Source organism: Etheostoma cragini, chromosome 12 (genome assembly GCF_013103735.1).
Source record: "Etheostoma cragini isolate CJK2018 chromosome 12, CSU_Ecrag_1.0, whole genome shotgun sequence".
NCBI lineage: Eukaryota > Metazoa > Chordata > Actinopteri > Perciformes > Percidae > Etheostoma > Etheostoma cragini.
Genome location: NC_048418.1, coordinates 8,269,180 through 8,291,639, shown reverse-complemented (window position 1 = coordinate 8,291,639; position 22,460 = coordinate 8,269,180). Strand labels below are relative to the sequence as shown.

General features: G+C 38.7%; 1 protein-coding gene across 1 annotated transcript in view; it reads right to left on the bottom strand.

The window, feature by feature from the left end:
* LOC117953981 (excitatory amino acid transporter 5-like) overlaps positions 1–22,460 on the bottom strand; it is a 38,026-nt gene that overhangs the window by 12,057 nt on the left and 3,509 nt on the right. Inside the window, exons 2-3 of the mRNA XM_034887408.1 lie at positions 16,642–16,721; positions 2,048–2,263 (exon numbers count right to left, since the gene is read on the bottom strand). Coding sequence (XP_034743299.1) covers positions 2,048–2,263; positions 16,642–16,721 — 296 coding nt within the window. The remainder of the gene's footprint in view (positions 1–2,047; positions 2,264–16,641; positions 16,722–22,460) is intronic.

The following is a 22,460-nucleotide window of genomic DNA, read 5'->3' as shown; positions in this document are numbered from 1 at the left end:
ATTATTGTGCTTCAGGTACGTTTAACGTTAAACAGGATTTATAAACATGTCAATAGTTCTTTTTTTAATAGCTCAGTATTGTATGCACCGTTGAAATGTATGTGTAAAGGCTTTAGGGCACCCATTATTTTAGGTCCAGTTTAATATGCAACTCAATTTTTCACATCACGTAGTATGGGCTCACTGCTCCGTCTCTCTTACAGCTAAGGTATCCGTGGCCCTAATAAATCGTTGAAGACCCCTGGTATGAAGCATTCTTTAAACAGTCTGTCAATCACAACAGAATCAGCATGGCATAGGGCTGTAAATCCCACATCAACACAGAGTTCCAATTCAAACAGCACATGTTTGACACAGAGACATTAAAAGGCATGTTGTGTTTTACATATTGTGCATTCAACAGAGGGACATGAAATACATGTGGTGAATATATATGGAGATAAAATGGTACATCTCAGTGGATTTAGTATTCTGAATGGATTAAACCAATTATTGTAGCCACGCAGCTGCCTATTCTGTGTCTGAGACAGTGCAAAGCAGTCTAATAAACTACTCTGACCCCAGTGACCCTAATACATCAAAGTAGTATGCACGTATTATATTAAATTATATTATATTACATGATATTATATTATATTATATTATAATATATTACATTACAATACATTTCATTGTATGATATTATATTATATTTATATATTCTGTACATATATATTATATTGCTCATTATACTTAACATACACACACACACACACACACACACACACACACACACACACACACACACACACACACACACACACACACACACATACAGGCACACGTGGACTGAGAACCCCTGAAAGCTTCAGCTTTTTTTCATTTGGATCGAAAAGAAACTCACTTAAATGCAATGTATTCTTAGTATGATTTGAAGTCGTTATTAAACAAAAAACAAACAGTAAAAAGCAAAATCAACAGGATGAAAAGAGTAAATGACAAAACTTGAATTATTTTTCAATTTAAAAAAGGTTGGTAGTTTAATGTGATAAAAGAGCATCATAAACTGTAATATTCTGGTGGATCGGGTCAAGTGCTCAGCAGCGCTCTGTGTTACAGGCCGCATGACTTTATCCCACTGACCAACTGTGACACTGACACAGCAGCTGTCCGCGTCTCACCGTCATGTTTCTCTCTGCACGGCTGACCCAGGTTCACCTCAAACACACACTTCATCTTAATTAGCTTAGCACAATAACCCACTCACACGAGGCTCCAGGCTTTGCTCCTTAACCTCAAGAATTTACCCAACTTCAGTCCTTGTGAAAAAGCACGCAGAGCAACATCACATGTACTGAATTATGAAACAGCTTTGAATGACAGTGCTGCGCCCTCGGCAGAATCCATTGTGCACTATAATGAACATGCTGACATAAAGTTTGCGTATTGCTCATCTCAAACTAGAAGCAGAAAATGACTCTGTGCTTTTGATACATTCCTACCGTTAGTCTGCTTTCGTTTGCGCCTCTTACTTAATTTGCATATTCACAAAATCAAAAGCAATCACATTCACTATTTCCTTTTCACCATTATTTTTTTTTATTCACTGTTCAATGTTTAACTTTGATTGGTTCATTAATACATATCTATTCTTATAGATTTGTTATGTTATTTTTATCAAAATGATATCATAGGAATTTGTTAAAAATCGGACCAAATGTTGGTGTCTTTGATCTTTTCCATTCTATTGGAAATCCACTGCCCCAAGACCCATGCATATTGCCTTGTATTTGATTCAAAAACGTACGTTAGAAAAGAAACACACTAATGTGATGTCTCATCCATCTGTATCACATCTCATATCATCTTATAAAATACCCTCAGATTTACTTTGTGTTTGCTTGGGTGTTTTAGGTTTTTTATTTTGACAAATAATTCCAAAGAGTAAAGCCATCATATATATAACAGTGGTTCCCAAACATTTTAAACCATGACACCCCTTAAAGGGTTTTTTTTGATTTCATTTTCTCCGGGCTGATAGGGGTAATAAGAGATAACAGTCTCTTACCGGATGAGATCCAGCAGAGCATCAGCTGAGCTGGTCATTGGCTTCTTGCTCTCGTCAGAGTCCTCCTTTTGAGCGGCTCCACCCGGGTGGATGATGTATACCATGAGAATGCCCACTACCACGGCAACAAAGGTGGTCCAAAGGTAGTAGGAGATGGTCATGATGCCCAGGCGGCTGGAACACTTGGCGTCCAAGGCAGCCAGACCTGACATCAAACTGAAGTATGAAGAGGAAACGGAGGCACACAAAGGCAGAGACAGAAAAGCAGGGAGACAAAAAAATCAGACATGGAGGTAGAGGGTAATGTTAGAAATCGAGAAGGACTGTATTCAGGCTGCAGGTTAATAACCAAGTTATAGGTTCACGAGGTTAGATGCAACTTTACAACTCTTCGGTCAATTACTGCTGTCTTCGCAATAGTGTCACAAGTGCACTATAAGAATAACAAACCCCCGAGATTCAAAGGACTCAAACTAAAAAGGATGGTTTTAGTGAAACATCAGAGAAAATGTTGAGTTTAATATTCACCCTAGTAACATAAATTATGTGCACGTATAAGCAAAATTTTCACGAAGGCTTTGATTGAGTGTATGATTATACAGCTTTGGCATGATGGCACCACAAGATGAAAAAGCCTTTTTTTAAACTACAGAGGGGTTTATATAAGGGGTTTTAATAATCTGTGACATTACGAAAATGTCAGAGAGAAGAAAGCATCAAGCCAAATTAAATTATTCCCCAAACCTGTCATTTTCTCCACTTCTGTTGGAATCAAGCCATTCAAAGCTGTCTTTTCTATCACAGAAAGCCTGTACTCTGATATCAAACATTACAATGGAAGAGAGTTATTTGCATTGAAATAGTCTTTCTGTTGAGATATTAATTTTTGCTGCATTCATTTAACACTATCTGCTTCTCAGCCAGTGTGGAGATGCAGCACGCCATAAGTGGGAATATGTGTGGGAAGATATTAAAATGGAGGTACAGCAGGAGGATGGAGCCAAAGTGGGAAGAGAGAGACAGAGAGAGACAGTGAGAGACAGAGAGAGAGAGAAAGAGAGAGCTCCTGTCTCCTGAGCTGGGGTGACAAGATTTAGATAAAGTGTAATCTGATTTGACTTGGCAAGTGTTTGGATGGGGCTGCTGAGTCTTTCCGTGCAGCCACTGCTGGTGCTCCACTTCATCCTGTCATCTATCTTTTTATCATCTCTTAAATGTACGACAGAGATCCTACATCTACTGTTTTCTCTCAGTCACTTTGGGGATGAGTGTGCTCAATGTTTACATCTCTAAGAAGTCTACTTTTTTGAGCCAGTCTAGGGCTGTATTTAGTTTGTATAGATGCAAACACGTTAGGTCACCAGGATGCAAAGGTCTTTGTCATTCATTTATCCATAACCGAGTCTGCTGAATCATCAGAAAGCATTGCATTTGACGTTGGACTACAAGTGTGGAATTGGTTTTAGCAGCAAAAGTGGTTATCTGCATGTGGAGGCTCCTCAAATCAACAACAGGATTAAACGTTTTATTGCACTGCAGCCAAAAAATATTTACAGCTACAAAAATGCCTGAGTGCTGACACACTTGCAGATATAAAGTCACATTTGGTTTGGACTGGAGACTAAGATCACAGCATGCGTGTGCTCAGCTGTCTGGCTGAAGCTGGTACCATTACAATAAAAGCTGGTAGGAAGTCAAGGCAAAATGCTAAAATGTGCCTATTGATGGATAGAAAATTGTGGACTTGGCAAGAACATTTTGTATAAAAACCTTGAAAAAAAGGAATTTGACTTAAAGCAAGACAAACTTTTGTTGAAATGTCAAGGATGAGCTGCTTTATATATAATGGTATATTCTAACACATTGTATAACAGAACAATAAGTACAGCGTCTCATTGCTGAATAAGTAACATGGGAGCCACGTGTTGAGTGGCAAAAAGTGCACTGGGTTCTGTAGAGTGAATTTGACACCATTTGTTTTAAATGTAAACAGGCTGTTTCTCTGCGTTTGAATTTTTTTAAAATGTGAATATGCCTAATAAATTGTTAAATAATAATTTTTAACCAAGAACGTTTTCCCCGCAAAATCAAAGAATGATTTACAACAGGTATGGCGCTACAGTAACACATTCTGATGGGTCATAGATATCTTTGTAACACCGGAAAAGCCTGTGTTAGCGTATCCAGCCAAGTTAAAGGTAGGATGAGGAGATTTCTTTATATTGCCCTAATTGAATTTCAATTTTTTTTAGAAGTTGTTATGACTGATAGTGGGGCAGGGGGAGAGGGGAAAGAGGCCGCTCTCCACCCACCACCTGGGAATCGCACATTCCTCCCCAGCCAGTAAGTGATGCGTCAGGATCCTGGGGTTTCCCCTGTATGCCAGGTCCAGGACAGCACTACTTTCAGAAATCTAGGAGTTACTTTCGAACAGGATTTGTCCTTCACCACCCATCTGAAAAACTAGTCCATGCATTTGTTACATCCAGGCTGGACTACTGTAATTCTTTATTATCAGGATGCTCAAATAATAAGACTCTCCAGCTGATTCAAAAGGCTGCAGCGCGTGTTCTGACAAGAAGTAAGAAAATACATCATATTTCTCCTGTATTGGGTTATCTATATTGGCTTCATGTAAAATCCAGGATTTAATTTAAAATCCTTCTCCTGACCTACAAAGCTCTAAATGATCAAGCACCCTCTTATCTTGAAGAGCGTTTAGTGCCTTAATGTCCCACCAGAGCACTGCGCTTCCAGAATTCCGAGTTACTTGTGGTTCCTCGAGTCTCTAAAAGTAGAATGGGAGCCAGAGCCTTCAGCTATCAGGCTCCTCTACTGGAGAATCAGCTTCCGGTCTGGGTTCGGGAGGCAGACACCGTCACCACATTAAAGAGTGAGCTTAAAACTCTCCTCTTTGATAAAGCTTATAGTTAGGGAGTGATGAGTCGCAGTGTCCGCTTAACCCGGCCCACCTGCTTCTCGTCACAGTCGTCAGATTTGTCTACCATATAATCAATAACATGATAAAACTAGAGGGAAGCAGGGCTGTACAGCCCAACCGGGCTCCTCTCTTTACCCTGTCTCTCTTAGTTATGCTGCAATAGCTTTAGACTGCCGGGGGACTTCCTTTGACGGACTGAGAGCCTCTCTCCTTTATCTTTCCATTTGTGTGCATCCATGTCCCAGAAATGCTTGTTACTACCCTAGCTCTGGGGAGTCAATCCCCAGAGTCCTTATGTTCTTTTTCCCCCAGCATGTTTCCTTGGAGGAGGGAGGCTCCAAAATCATGGTTGCAGGTGTCGCTGTGGTCCTGCTACACATCCTGCAAGGCCCTGTTATTTCCTGCTACGCTCTGCTACGCTCTGCTACGCTCTACTGTGCCTTGTGATGCTGTGCAGTGCCCTGCTATGCCATAAACTTCTACAAACTACTATTTTAGTCACTCTCCCATCACCTGACCATCATTGTCACTATTCATATCAACCACAACAGGCCGTCAGACACCGCCTACCAAGAGCCTGGGTCTGTCCGAGGTTTCTTCCTGTAAGACAGTTTTTCCTAGCCACCATCGCACTGTTGCTTGCTCTGGAGGGAACTACTCGAACTGTTGGGTCCATGTAAATTATATAGTGTGGTCTAGAGCCACTCTATTTGTAAAGTGTCTTGAGATAACTCTTGGTGTGAATTGATACTGTATATAAAATGGAATTGAATTGATTAGCCAAGATGTGCACCAACAATCATGAATTCTTATAGCAAATGGACTGACATGCAAGTTATAAATCTAACTCTAACCCGTACAACTACATGAAGTAGGGCGTTTGTTTCTACCCTTTAATACAACCCAAGAGACACGTCCTTAATGTATTACCCATCTAAAATAAATATAAGTTGTAATAAGCTACTCACACAAAACCATATGGTATGAGGTGGATATTTGGGGGAGGACAGTTTCAAATATTCCATTGCTGGTCAGGGATTAGAAAACCACCGGCAGGAAAATCAGAGAGTAGAAAGTCAAGTTGAGGTAGATTGATGGCGCAACAAAACATCAATCTTCTAAGAAATGGCAGAAAAACAGTTTCAACTGAATTTTATGTCCAAATGTTTTGACTGTTTTGGGGTCTTTGGGAAACCAAAAACTGCAGCCATGAGATCAAAAAGGGAGAAATAAATTACACTTTCTATTCTGGGGATTTACGTCATGACCTCCTTCTCTGCCCTACTGCATTTATATCTGATAACACTCACAGTCAAATGTAATTATTTTTTTCTCGTCTTATCTCTTTGATGTGCTCTCTTTTGAGCTGGCAGCATTTAACCATGAAACTGATAAAAAGATCATCATCAAATGAATAGTAATAAATATCAATGTAGGGTTCAAATATAGAGGTTCAGAGAATGTATCTAGAGAATTGAATGAAATTCAATTTAGGCCTGACCATGTTTTCTTGTAATCTCAAGCCAAATTATTTAAATACATTGCTGATTCATCAGCAGATCATTTAAACGTTTTACAATTTGATTAATTACTTTGGCTAAATCACTCTTGGTAAATTTGACTGGTCACAAGCTTTGTATTTTATTCCCCTATGTAGGATAAATGAAGGTGAAGATGAAGAAAGAGATGAATACTATAGGCTTGTGCATACTGTAAATGTAACAACAGATTGGGAAACGCTGTACAGTGTGTTTAAATGCACAATGGAGCCAGTGGTACCCAACCAGTTTGGTCCATGACTCCTTTGTCTAGTACTTGGCCAACAAGCAGTACACTAACACTACCACATTGGTTTATTTATGGTGAACCGATTATCACTCTTTTTAGTTCTGTTTTTGCTCTCCACCGCATACTGAGGGACACACTGTATATTTGGTTATTTAGCTGCTAAATGCTCCAATATGTTCAACAGCTAGCTACTAACTTTGACTGCTGTTTGGTACTGAGCACAGGTAGAACGGGTTTTTAGAGCTTTTTCTTTTAAAACAGCTGCCTGCTGCGGCCAAAACGTCATTATGAGAGTAGTGTGATTGAGCCCAAACAGTAAAAATGCATTCCAAAAAATCAAAACATTGGATAATGAAATAGAATGAGAGTAGAACAGACATTTAAATTCAAATCAACATAGCAGGATAGTCAGTGCAGTGGCCATTTCTATGTGTACTGTTGTCATTGCAAAGAATTGTGTCTGTTGTAGCGGGTCAACTTACACATGAATGGTGATGGGCTGTGGACAAGGAGTCACAGATAATGGTATCTTTCCTAAACCCTTCAATTATCTAGGGATCCCTTAGATTCATTTTGGCACCCCTTAGTGGGTCTTGACCCCCACTTTGGAAACCAGTGGTATGAACAGTACTGTGTGTAAGATCTATGCAAAGCTAACCTGGAATGTATGGGAAACATATGAAGCAAATGGATATGAGTTACTGGAGTAGAATGTTTTTTTAAATTGAAAACACAGGAAGATTAACACAAATCCTTTATTGTACTTGATCTGCTGCTTTTCTGCTTTGTATTGATAGGAAATTGAAAACCCGAACTCTTGACACTGAACAGAATCTACCCTGAGATCTCTCCGTCCTTCTCTCTGATAGCTGAGTCAAACTTGGATTACAGAGAGTCACCTTTCATGTGTAGCTGCCTCTATGGTGAGATGTCAAGCACACGTTCTGCCACAATACTTTCGGAGCATATGGGGCTTACAGTCTTTCCTGCTGCACCTTTGTTGAGCAAGAGCATTACAGTAATCCTTTGTACAGATGAAAAATAAGGCTGAGGCTCCTTGGAGAGGGGGTTATCCATGACATCCATAACATGTGGTAGTGACACTGTGGCTTTTGTTTGACCAGCTCTAATCTTTAAAGGCCACATTGATGTTCCACTCCATGGCAGTTTCACCATTTGATGTTCCAGGATTATTCAAGTCTTAGTCTTTAGATGTCACACTTCTATCAACAGCTTTATAATACAGCATAATGTAGAAAGGAAGAAGCTCACAACAGTTCTGACAACTAATAGGGACTACTCATGACCAAAAAATAAATATCAGCAATCCAGGACATTTACATGAATTTGCCACCTCATGGAATGAATAAGAAATGAAATATATTGACTCAGGTCTGTAAATTTCCCCGCAACCCAACCCCGAATAAGTGAATGACGAAGGATGGATGGATGGTTGAGATTTGTGACTTAAAATGGCAGTAGACCGGGAATCTCACTGATCATTAATATGTTGGACTTGTTTGTGGAAGAAGGCCTGTTTTGACAAATCAGGTGCATAATGTTATTAATCAGTTAAATCAGGGTTAGGGTTCAAGAAGATGTACCTGCCACTGCCAGGAAGTCAATACAAGTATCTGTGACAATAGTACAACCAGTTTAAATGGAGGTCAGGGCTTATGATATGGTATTAGTTTGGTATTGATACAGTCTTGTGAAGATGTGGGGAAACAGGCCATGCCAAGGTAAAGCCAAGAGAGTACTGAAACAGGCATCACGATTTAAGGAATGTATATCAAATTTATTTAATGATTTCTCCGATGAGTTTTGTGCTCTTAGTTCGGGTTTCTGTAATTGTAGAGCATCAGAGTCAGAGAAACCTTCGGGACACTAAGTTTAGTATGTTTCATTTATATTACTGACTACTTATAACTGTCTGCAACCATGTTTCTTTTTTGAAGCAGTTGATACTTTGACAGTAAACGCAGCACAGTAAACTCAACACAGCTAATAAGCTATAATAGCCGGACTCTGGTTCTCCCTCTAATGTCAGCACTGTCAGGACAGCTTAATCAAACCTGGTCAACACAGTTCAAAATTAATCCAAGTTGAACTTGAGGCAAAAACGTTTTAAATGTGACCAGGTCGTCATACTTCACCTCATCAACACAATGTCCAACAAATGAGATCTAAATACATAAAGTAGATGTTTGATGGGTGGAAGACATACATTAGTTATTACGCTTTCCTTTTAAAAATAACTTATTTGTAATTGTATACTCTTTAATGTTGTACATTCTCTAAAGACTATTGCAGTTTATTCCTGTGTGAGTGCCACTGTTGATTACACATTTTTGCTGAATGGCGTCATATGGGGTGAACCCGACTTGATATCTTGAAATAATTTTCTCTAGCAGTACAACCAAGCTGCCTTATGATAAAAAGGATTTCTATACAGTATGCACCCAACTTTTATGAGAAGTGGCAATGGCTTCTGCCACCTGACAACTACTTATAATAACAATGTTACTTGATGAGCACATGGCCTTGGCCCAAACCCACTGAGTCACCAACATTTAGAGAAAGGCTACAAGAACTTACATGTAAAGCTTTAAACCTATGCTCTATATCTTAGTACATTAGTTCTGTGTCACGAAAATTTGAAAAATCCACAGGTGACTTAGTAGCTATTAGGCCAGTTGATCACCCTGCTCCTGTGTGAGAACAGAAAGAAGGCAACAAGACAAAAACATAAATAAAACATCCTCCTCCACACAAATTACTTAAATCTTAAATCCCAAAACAGCAGGGACTTAAAATAACATTTTCACTAGAAAATAAATGCTGCTTAACAAGATACATGTATAAAATGCACAAATTAATATTAGGAGATGCTGGGCACCATACTGAATAATGTCAATCACTGAATATCAATCTGTTTCCAGGAATGTGAAAGCTAACCAAAATGCCAAAGTTGAAGAATTACCATACGTTTACTGTAATTTTCTCTGTCAGTGTGGATCAGCCGTGTTTATGCGGTTGCTGCATATCATCAAACTCTTCTCCACCGTTGACCTTCAAATCTCAGTTAATGCATTGGTAAATAAGAGCTCCCAAAGGCTTTTTTAATTGGAAACCACACAAATACAAATAAAAAAATAAAAAAATATATATGTGCATAGTGTATATACTATACACATACAGTATATACTGTATACAGTATACTATATACTGTATATATGTCAAAATTCTGAATCTTAGAACTGACCTACATTTAATTAATTAGTTGGAATTTGAATTGAAATGACTCTAACACAGGAAGTGTAATTTGAATTGGAATTACAGGAAGTGGAATTAAATTAATGGCAATTCTACAAAGTTCCACACAGTCACAACAGGAAGAATGTGTTGAATCTCACATTCTTTCACTGTTAGAAAGGTAACTATGGAAATGTAATTGCTTACTGTTGCAAGTTACCCATTTTAAATGTGGTTTGGATTACTTTATTTGGATTACTTTATCAATGCAAAGCAAATTCATTTTAATTTGATTAGAAACTAATTGAATTACACAATTTATCTAAGTTGCAATTTTGCTTCCTTTAATTCAAATTCAAATTGTAATTCTAGATCCTGTTTATGAATCAATTCAAATTCAAGAATTGATTTGGAATTTAGGAGTCATTGCCAATTAATACATGTATGTATATTTTAAAAACGCAAATTGTCATTTTAATTTTAATCCCAAAAATAAAAGAAGCATGGAAAATACAGAGGCTGATACAGGAGTGGCCATGACGTGTTCATGGGATAATCTGGTTTCCGCTTTGGCTTGTGTGCAGATGGCGCTGGGAGAAAAAAAAATGGGGACAGGCAGGCTATAGAGCTGGGCCGGATATTCACCCCTAGATAAGCCCTACTGAACCATACATCATGTCAACAGGGCAGTCTGTGCATCCTGATCTAAATACACTTTGCTGTTATCAGTTGGCATGGCAGAAGAGAGGGAGAGAAATGTAGGATATCAACCCATTCTGTGTTTGCGTCTGTGGATGGATTGATGGTGCTGCAACTCATCTCAGAGTGGATGGGAGGGGATTGACAGACATTAGTACAAACACAACAGCTGCAAAGTAACAAACCAGACCATTCTCCTTTAATGTCCATTATTGCCTCCACTGAGTCACAAGCAGGCACCAAGAACATTGAGTGAGTTTCAGACTCAACAGGAGCTCCAGCAGCATGTTCATCTGTTGCCCTGATTGCTTTTACATTCCCGTGTGCTGAAGTGGTGAGTTTTAACTATGGCTGTGTTTGGTCCCCTGCCTGCATGCACAGTTCGAGATTAGTCGTAATTACTCTTGTCCTCATGTGCCTCACGTATGGCACGAAACATGCACTGAAGTGACCTTCTGCTCTGAATCTGTAAAACTAGGGGATTGGATCATGAGCATGAATAAACGCACAAATACACAGTATTGCCCTTTGCCTTGTGTTTAAGCAACATAGATTAAGACAAAGAGAAACACATGACAGCCACAGAAGAACAGAACAATAGAGACAGAGAGAGACAGAGGGAAAGAGTGCCAGAGAGAAAGACAGACAGAGAGAGAGAGAGAGAGAGAGAGAGAGACAGTGAGAGAGAAACAGAGTGACGGAGGGAGGATTAACTTCTCATCCAGTCTTTGCTGTTGCATAGATTGTAAGTAGCTTATTGCACAAAGCACCCTGCATGTAACCGGTGTGTTTGCATGATTTGTTTTGGGAGTTTTTTGTGTGGTGGACATCAGTGACCTCATGCAGGCAACTAAGAGCCTAAAATAGTCAAAACTGGAGAATCTGGCAAGCTGTACGCTTCTCAGAATGCTTCCAAAGTTATAGGGCACATGACCCTTTAATCCGTCATGTTGAAAAAGGTAGATGAGTTCAGTAAAAATGAAAAAAAATCTCCTCTAGGTTTTGCTTACCGTCTATTTAATAACACACAGCCAGGAAACCAAATCCTATAGGATGTTCAATGTAATCATGTGTTTTGTGACTACAATCTGCTCCAGGCCGCTTTGTGTTTGCAGTAACTCTCTGTTCTTTTGTTCTTTTCTTGAATTGCCTTGTTTGTTTTTTCTAGTCAGGGCAGATCTTCAGTGCAAAACTCCTGCTTTTACGTGACTTGTTTTTGTCATTAATTACTGAAACCATTGTGCAACTAGTGTGTTGCAAAGTCTCTGATGCGATTAACAGCAACTCTGGAGTACAGAAAGTAATTCACATTCATTTCGGGAAATGTCTCAAACCCTTATTTCTCAAATCGCTACGCTCGACGCTAAGTACGGTGGCTGAGACTGTTCAACACAAATACAAAAGCTTCAACACAATGGCAGTGAGTGTGTTGTTGACAAACGGAGCAGAAGGAGGAAAGTTCTTGTACATTTGAGAAGTAAGCGAAACATGGTTTCTTGCTAATTATGATTACTGTTGCTACGTGATTGTCACAAATGAGCAATGTTGTTCAATATCTTCTAAATTTCCACATGTATACTCTGCCATTCAGGCTAAGAAGCTGCAGCGATTCGTCCATCCATCCATCCATCTTTGTCCGCTTATCAGGTATCGGGCCTCCACTGGAAAGCTAACGTTAGTTTAGCCAACAGCTACTTCGGTTAACCGCTGAGACAGCATTATCATGATGCTCTTAAGATATCATCTGTGCATGCGCGAATATCTTGCACATGCGCAGAACGGATCGTGTACCGACAGTCACTAGCCAATGTGAGTTGAGTGCAAATGTGAGCTGTGCATGCGTCACTTTGGGACAAGTTGCCTACAAGACAAGATGCTAACAAGAGACTTCTGTTGTCAATACAATAAAAATTGTCTACATAATGAAGTTTGTTCACTGCAGGCTACAAGTTAGCAATCAAACACATCAAAGGCTGTCACTTGAATGGCATTTAGCAATCAAGCAATCATAGATAGCTAAAACTATACGATAGCTACGTTTATTATTTCATGGATTTCAAAAATTTCAGTATGACACTTTATGCCATAAACATAAACTGCATTCGCAACTCACATCTGCACTTGACCAGAGCCGGTAAGACTCAACTCACATCGGGTGTGACACGTTATGCCGTAAACCGTTTAAATCAGAGTCTGATTTTCCACAATGAGTAAAAAGATTAAAATAACATTTAAGAGCTAGTTAAAGGGAGTTTTCCCACCCAACCTACTTCTAAGGATGGAATAGCAGAGCAAAGGGTCAAATTTACAACAAGAAGTTTACTTACTTGTATTCTTTTTCTCTGGTAAGGGTTTTACACTTGTTTGGTATTTGTGTTACTATCAGACATAGCGTAATAGATGTGTTTACTGAGTCAAGCACGTGAAGTTATCTCTATTTTTCTATTCTGAAGTTAATCCGGTTGTTTAATGCATTGTGTGAAAATGTATTGATGACATGTGTACTGCATAAGTTAAAAAACCAAATGAGGAGTTGAACATGAGTTTAATGATTTGAAGTGTTGTTCTATGCTTTGTTGAAGCTATGTTACTTTGTGGCATGCTAGTGCTTGAGTTTCATGTGTTTAGTGAATGCATTTAGTGGTAGATGCACTTTGGTTTATTACTTTTGGGTTATTTCATCAGAGCTCCAAGGTCATTTTATTTTTTGTTTTTCTCAACTTACAGTATGTGGAAAAAGGTTGAAACTAACAAAATACTGAGAAATACTGTTTTTCACAACTAAAAGGACATTACAAAAGAAAAGAGAAACAAGGTCATACTATTTGGGTATTTTGTGTGTTTGTGTGTGTGTGTGTGTTTGGTATGATTACGGTAAACAGATGGTTAGGAGTGCTGAGGATGCCTCTCCCCCAATTTCCACCAACTGCAGCACGGCTGCGGATCGGTTCTGCTGCGTGTGGGCTCCATGCTCCGCCGTCCGTCAATACCCACCATTTCTGGATTTTTTGCGGACCGGATGTGGTCATGACTGACAGCTGAAGTCTCAAGGACCCACGAGATCTTGCAAATTCATGTAGAATAAAATAGAGAGCAAACAGCTCTGTGCTGTGTTTTCAAGATGTTGTACAGGGAAATATGATCTGAATATGAATTTTGATCTCTGCGCCCATGTAGCAGATATCAGAAGTCAATATCTGCTTAGGAAATCGTCTAGTCTTAGTCTGCATTGCAATTTGTACTCGTTGTGACTTTGCAGGCCACAAGAAGTAATTAGGTTGTTTTTTTTTTTTTGTTGTGTCACTTTTATTCACAACGTGCTAACCATAGGAGAGGATTCCATTCACTACGCTGAGCTAACTAGTGGCTGTTTGCCGGTGTTGCACCGGACTAAAACAATGCATGCACTGAGACCAAAATGCATTGGCCCACCCATCTACAGCTAGGGGAGACGTTGATAAGCCCTATTTGAATAAACGGTGGCGTATTCCTTTAAGGGGCTGTGTGTGCCATGGAATTCTCCTGTGGGCCCATCATGGAATTTTTGGCGATTACGTGAAACTGCCACACATTTTGAGTTAAGGGGCTGTATTCATTTCACAGATTTCTGTGAGATCAGGTTGATTTAAAGTTATGTAAAACAGTTTGTCCATAGACTGTATATTACCATTTTTACAGTCTATGGTTTTGTTGCATGTCCTCAGTCTTACACACACACACACACACACACACACACCCACACACACACACACACACACATTCTTTCTCACCTCTGTTGTCACTTATGAATTGGTGTTGTAGCTTTTTATTTGTGTTGCAGCTTTTGTGCCACTCCATGACATCAATCTTTTTCATCTGGAACCAAGACTTTGCTCGCTAACTGCTGTGTTTTGGGTCGTTGTCTTGTTGAAAGACCCATTTCAAAGGCTATTCCTCTCCAGCATAACATGACCTCTTCAAGTATTTTGATGCATTGAACTGATCCGTGATCCCTGGTATATGATAAATAGGCTCAACACTGCAGTATGAGAAACATCCCCATAACATGATTTTTACACCACCATGCTTTACTGTCTTCACAGTGTACTTTTGCGTGAATTCAGTATGGAGCTAGAACAGTGAAAGTTACCTGTGGTGTTGAAAATAAAATTTGGCACTGAAACAAAAAATATTGGCACTGAGGGAAAGGGAAAAGAGGGCGTGGTTTACAGGTAATTTACATAGGCTAACCCTCACATATGTGGTAAAACTGGGTATCTGCAATGTCTTCCACAAGTTTACCAGGAACCTCAGAATTTCAAGTACGTCTGTTCATCTCTGCCATTTTGTCACATATAATAGTTAACTTTTAATGTAGGCCTAAGCTGTGCTGTTAGCAGAGGTTAGCACTGTTCTCTTAAATCAGCACACGTAAGCTAATTTGTGGCCAATTGTAGCTAAGTCTTCCGCCGTGCATGTCAATTTATCTTCTATCATCTAGTATTTATAATAAGTAAGTAATAAGTAATTCCTGTCCTTTAGGACTCCTAAGGCCAGTGTTATTGCTGGTGCACAGGGCTTTACAATTGGCCACAAGTTAGCTGACGTGTGTTGAATTAAGAGAACTGTGCTAACCTCCACTAACAGCACAGCTTAGGCCTACAATAAAAGTTAATACTAAACCAGCCTGCTTCTACGTGAAAAAATGGCAGAGATAAACAGACTTACTTGAGAGTTGGAGGTTCCCAATGTCGATTGACACTGAAAAACCTATCATGATGCAAACAAATGTCAAAGTGAAATAATAAAAGATTGTCCTGTATTTTTGTAAATGTGCTGTATTTTATTTAGCGCTTTTCTAGTCTTAACGACTACTCTACTACTGTTGTGAGATTATTACTTTTTGATGTTTGCGTTTTATCTATTAGTTCCACATTTTTTGTTTTTCCTTTGGCCAGTCAATGTGTCCTTTGGCAAATTTCAACCTATTCAGTACATCAGCAATGGAACTTCTAGCCAATAGCTTTTTCTTACATAGGCTTCTTCTGATTGTAACAGTACTCACAGGTAACTTTAAGTCTTCTTAGATTTTCCTGGAGCTAATCATTGGTTGAGCCTTTGCCATTTTGGCTATTCTTTGATCCATCCTAGTTTTTTCAGGCATTTTAAATCATTTTGAATTGCAGAAAATTATAGCAGAGCAGCCTATAATTTTCTGCAATTCTATTTATGTTCTCCAATCAACCTTTTAACCAAAGTCCACTGTTCCTCACAGCAATGTCTGGGACGACCCATTTTGCTGAGTATTTTAGTGTGAAATGCACTAAAACCAGCATGCACAACATTTGCTTCCTTCGTAAAATACGGGCCATAGCACTACCATTAGTTTGAATTTTTTTTTTTTGAACAATTACAAAGAATTAGCGGCATGCATGTCATGACTGTTGGGTCTGTTTGTTTTCTATAACTCTACAACTCTTACTAGTAAATTATTTGCCATGTAGAAATATCACTTCTACAAAAAGATATGATTTATAAGGTTAGTAATGTTGGGCTGCTATTATGTTGAACACGACTGTAAGTGGAGAAGAGTGACTGCAATGACAATGATACGTGCCCAGTGACTGCAGATAAAGTAGGTCCTCTCTGCAGATCAGTTCAATTTAGTTTACTTTGGTTCAATCCATCAATATCAAAGTCTAAAGTCAAGAAAACTGTCTTGCCTGCATATCTGGGTTCAAGGAGTTCAACATTAGCTACAAATGGATTATTTCAACCCAGGGAAACACACATTTTATGAACAACATTGCTAACAGCAAAACAATCTTTTTAAATTTCTCCTTAATGAGTCATATTAAAGGGATATTAAGTAGGGGAACAAAGGACCCTGGGAACATAGATATGCTCCCGTGTAGAGCTGTGGTGCTCTTACCTGGATACGACAAGGGGCAAAATTAACATTTTCAACATCCTCATCAGCAGCTCTCCGGGAAACTGGAAGTACTTCACCTCCTGCAAGTAACAGAGAACAATATATGAAAGAATTGCCAAAACAACGTGTTTAAAAACAAGAGTAAAGCCTCATGTGCACAGGACAATAATTATAATATAGTCAGTCCCCTCATCCGTTTTCACAGATGGTGTGGTTTAGAGTAGAGTGTAGAGTTGAGTCTCTGAAGCTGTTTGATTTACTCATGTTTCAGTACTGTGGCACTTTGCAGAGACTTCCTTGAAATTTGAAATCAGTCATGGTAAATAAGATACATTTTACAAAACGATATTTGTACTAAATGTTACTATTGTGAGCAATTTGGTTTGATGGGGCAGTGAGCAGGCGCTCGAGCCATCACTACCTTTTCGACTGATTCACATGATACGGTATATGTATAAAAGAGTGCTGTAGTGTAGTGAGCAAAGCGGCAACAACAACCACTTAAGCTTCGAGCTTCTTGTCTAAGCTAGCTACAATGGACGCAGCCGCCTCGGCCGACAACATGCGAATACCAGAGATGGGAAGTAATGAAGCACAAATACTTCGAAGTACAAATACTTCGTTACTGTACTCAAGTAGATTTGTCAGATATTTTTACTTTACTATTTATTTTTTAGGCGACTTTTACTTTTACGCCTTACATTTGACAAAATTGGCTCGTTGCTTTAGTTTTGTACAAAAGGTCGTCTATCAGGTGTGATTGTGAGTAAATGTCGGAGATTAGCAGACACACGCCTCACACGGTGAGTGGGCACGCACGCCACGGAGAAGAAAGTGAGAGAAAAGTAAAAAAGACTAGCTGTCCGGAGGATAATCAGTTGAGATCCCGTGTGTGCGCCCTAGAGAACTGTAAGTCATATAACTTGTCGGTCTTCAGTTCATTTAAGCCTGTTGTTGTATTGGTCTATAGTTCTTACAAATTTAAAATAAGTTAAAATAAGTTAGTTGGGGATTTTGTTGTTTCCGTTCTTCACCTGTTAACTAGGTTGCACCTGGCTGTTGATTCACATTGGCGATTGTTGAATGCCCCTGCTCATATATGTATTTTAGGTGCATTATTTACATGCTACGATTACACAGCATTAAGATAATGTAATTAATATTGTTTAATAGTGTTTAAGCCATCAATACCGAATTCAATCTTATTGGATGGGAATGTAGCCTACGTTGCACTTTACGCACCACTACAAGATGACTCGACAGATTTGGCTGCGTTATTTGCGGCATAGCAGTCACTTCTTGCTGGCGCTAGCATTAGCACATAGTAGTAAGGAGACATGTTTGAAAATGAAGAAAAAGGAGATCCCAGAGATTAGGCAGACAAGCAGCAAGACATCCGATCATCCTCGACCTCATCTGAGAGAGATGTTTGAGATAGTAGGCATCAAGAATGACTCCTGGCCAATGTGCTGGGGAACTTCTTAATTAATGTCTGCTCAGTAGTTCATATTTTATACTTTACTTTCTTTCCAGAAGCCATATTTGAGCACAAATACACTTACACATTTTACAATTTAAATGTTAAGGGGAAGATTTTAAAATAAAAACTGGATCTGTGAATTCTCACAGAATTACAATTGAATTCATATCTTGCACATATTCCGTCAGAATCTTAAAGACCCAGTCTCTGTCACAATAATCATATATGTGATCTTTAAGGCCTATTGGCAGACAGCCAACGGCATATAAAGAGCCTTTTTTTATGTCCACTGAAATTTCTCAGCCTGTATTCTAATAACATTCATGTGGTCCAGGTAGCTTTGCTTAAAAAAATGGTTGTCATTCACAAGGCTACTTTTACACTTTAAGTACGTTTCCAAACGGTTCCAAAAGTACGTTATTGTGTGTACGTCTGTTCTGTGACTATTGCGTAGGTTTCTGTTTTAGTTCAGTAGTCTGGTTTTCTGTCATGTCCGTGTTTGCTCCCTTGTCTTGTCTGTGTCTGGGTTTTCTGTTTTGTTGTGTCTAATTTTACTTCCTGTTTGCCTGCTCTTGTGATTACCTGGTGTTTTCCACCTGTTTCCCAGTCCTTGTGTCACCTGCCTCTTGTTTCCTCGTTACCCATTGTGTTTAGTCTTTTATGTTCGATATTCCTGGTTGCTGTGTATTCTAATTTTGTTTGAACTTTCTTTTCTTTTTGCCTGCTATTTCCAGGTCTCTCTTCGTTTGTATATTTTTGGTTTGGAATTACATTTATTATTATCCACTCCACTGCCTACATTCTCTGTTTTTGGGTTTGCCATTCTCCGGAACCTAACAAAATCAGTACTTATACTTCTACCAGAGCACTTTTTAACAAATGTATGTCTGTACTTCTACTTGAGTATGGGAAGTGAGTAGTTTTGCCATCTCTGGCGATAACCCACGCACAGCAACACTGACCCACTCAACAAGATCACTCTTGAGGCTTAACTTGGTAAAGAGTGGGATTTCTTTAACGCTGACATGGCTGTCCTGATACAACAATCAACAGAGTTCCTAAAGCTGTTGGTTGACTTACTGGGTCAAATACTTTTTGTCTCTGCTGTCAATAGCACAGAATACTCAACTTAAGCAATATCTGATCACGCTCCATTGTTACTTAACCTCTCATTCACAGATCTCTCATGTCTCCTTCTCTACTTTGGGAGACATTAAAGGCAGAAGTCCATGGAGAGATTATATCTTACTCTGCTTTAGGCAAAATTGATTGAAAGAACAAAAACAGCAACAGCTTATAGAAAACATAATACAATTGGACAGCAATTGCTCAGAGTCTCCATCCACAGAATTAGATGAAGAAAGGCAAGATCTTGAGATGATTTATCATTTATTCTCAATGCAAGGGACTAAAAAGTTACTTTCACAATCACACAGATTTCTTTGTGAACACGGTGAGAAGGCAGGCCAAATTTTGTTACACTTATAATTATCCCATCTGTCATTAATAAAACCTTTAAAAGGTATTTCTCTGAGCTATATACCTTACAATGCTCTGCTGATGATGACACAGACATAGAAGGTTTTTTGACAACCTTGAATTTCTATTCTATTTAGGTGAGTGAGATGGATCAACCTCTATAACCTAGTGAAATTGCACACTTGATTAAACTAATGCAAAGCGGCAAGGCCACTGGTCCAGGTGGATATTCTATAAAGTTCTACAAAATGAATTGATAAATAAATCCCTCTTCTTTAAGGTTCAATTATGATCAAGTGCACATGTACATTCAGCATACATGGCTTCATGTAGAAAACCTTTAAAGCTATTACTGTAAATGGAATCAGGCTGTTTCTTCATTTCATTTTCATTAGAAACTGCAGGTTGGGCGCCCGGATGGCACAGTTGGTATAGTGGACGCCCATATTTAGAGGTTTGCTCCTCGACGCAGGGGGCCCGGGTTTGACTCTGAACGGCAGCCCTTTGCTGCATGTCTCTCTCCCTCTCCCTCCCTTTTCATGTCTCAACTGTACTGTCAAATAAAGGTCCGAAAATGCCCACAAAACAAACAAAAATTCAAAAAAAAGATACTGCAGGTTATAATACAGGTTATTTGTTCCTTCCTGCTCAGACACAGTTTTCCATATCTGGTCAAAGAAGCTAAGTGCTGGGTTTTTGTTGGTGTTTTGTGGGTGGGCTATAGGAACCTGAAGACAGGTGTGTGGAAGGTCTAGTATATGGGTTAGAAGCTCAGCTTCAACTGCCAGTTTTAGTCAAGGAATATTCAGACATCTACATATATATCTATATATATAGATATAATCAGATCTTTCATAACACTCACTTTCTTTACACATGGACGGTTTTATTATTATTATTTATTTATTTTCTAATATTGGACATGCCTAAGAGGTTTGGAATTTTATCATGTTTTAGATTTGAGTTTTCAAAGAGTGAATGCTTTCCTGAAATTGTCTAGCACCTCATATCCCTGTATTCCCTCATTACAGTAAGATGTGGAGAAGCAATTTTACATATTTAGGTTTGAATGTCTGTCGACACTTATCAGACCGATTTCCCACCCTTGATTGAACTCAAAAACACCTGGAAAGCTGGAATAGTTTGCATATAACCACTGTTATATTGCATATAACCACGTAAATTGGATTAAAATACTGCTTCTACACTTTTTGTACTTTTACCTTTTTAAATTGTCTGCCAGATCTGTCTTTTTACCCATATTTTTTTTGTATAATAAACAAATGAAGTCCCTCTTTTCTATGGAAAGACAAGACCCCCAGACTTAGGAGAGGGCTTTAGTAAAGAGTCATTGATCTATAGGCGGACTTGCACTTACTAAACTAAGAATGGATTGTTGAGCTGCCAAAATACACAAAATTACCCCTTGGATCCAGGAACCAAAACATCTTTAAAGGAGACATAACAGGTCAAGGCCAAAATAAATTTGGCCAAACAAATCTGTTAATGTCACAAAGGTTTTCCAAACAAAAACAGAATGTCTAGGTGCAGTCACTATCTAATAAACTAGGTTACAGTAAAATGCAATAATGGATATTTTGTCTAATTTTAATAAAAAGTAGGAATTTCGATATGCAGTAACTATTCAGCTTACAGTAACACACTTGTAATGTAGTAGGTGTGAAGTTATAGAGTGGATGGAAATATTTACAAAATTAACACCATTCTAGAAACCAAAAACGTGTTATATCATGATGACAGTAAATCATGAGGAAAAAAGCCAGTAGAAAAACAAAACAAAGGTGAAGAGTTGGGAAATGAATAAGCAGCCTATTACAGCACATCTGTGAGGTGAGATGAAGCAGTAAAAGCTTTTTGATACTGTTTGGGAATGCCAGGGCTTTTAGACCAAATGACTGACTGTGTGTGCGTGTGTGTGCGGCGCATGTGTGAGTGTGTGTTTGTGTGTGTTTGTGGAGTGGGGGCTGGTACATTTTGGGTTTATGTTATGTTCAGTCTGTCAACGTAGTATTTAGAGTGTGTGTGCATGTGTGTGTATTGTCTGTGTGCAGGGAGGACAAGCTGTCACTAAGTCCATCATCTGCTGACAGTGAAACCAACACACAGCTGTTTCTGATAGACGCTTTGTATACTTATACACACACACAGACACACATATAGAACATGAGCTTTTTACATACAATTTGTATACAAATACACATACTTATGTATCAAGCTTGTTTTTACAGTCATGCATCAAGCCTTTAATTAAATACCTGTTTGTCTGCGTGACGTGTTTGAGAGACTAATTGTCTTGGATTTTATTTAAATTATCATATTTCTGTTTGCCCTGGCTTTTAATAAAATACATATTTAAATATCATAGAGCACAATAGTTCCAGAAGTGGATACATGCATAAATGTTATGAATCAGGATTTTGATAATTATCCATTACCATCCAAAGTAGACTTATCACAAGCTACTGTATGACATTGAAAATCAATTGTTTATTCTCCTTTAGTAGCTTCAAGTTCGTGTGACATCAACCTTATTTGAAAGAATGGGAAATTTACGTCTATGACCGAGCTGTTCAAAATGTGGCCGGTCACTGTTGAGCTCTATTGCTTTTTATAAAACCTTAAATCTGTATCATCCATTTTGTTCTTAAACTTCATATGCTGTTTAATTTTCTCATAGAAAAACATTTAGTTTTTCTAATATAGTCTGCCATTTTACTCATTTTAATGTTGCTTGGCCTGTGGTATTGCTGCTTTTAGTTTTCTCCAGAACCATTGTACCCCAGAATTACTCACAGAAGGACCCCAAAACACTTAATATGCAACCCCACTGTATACTACT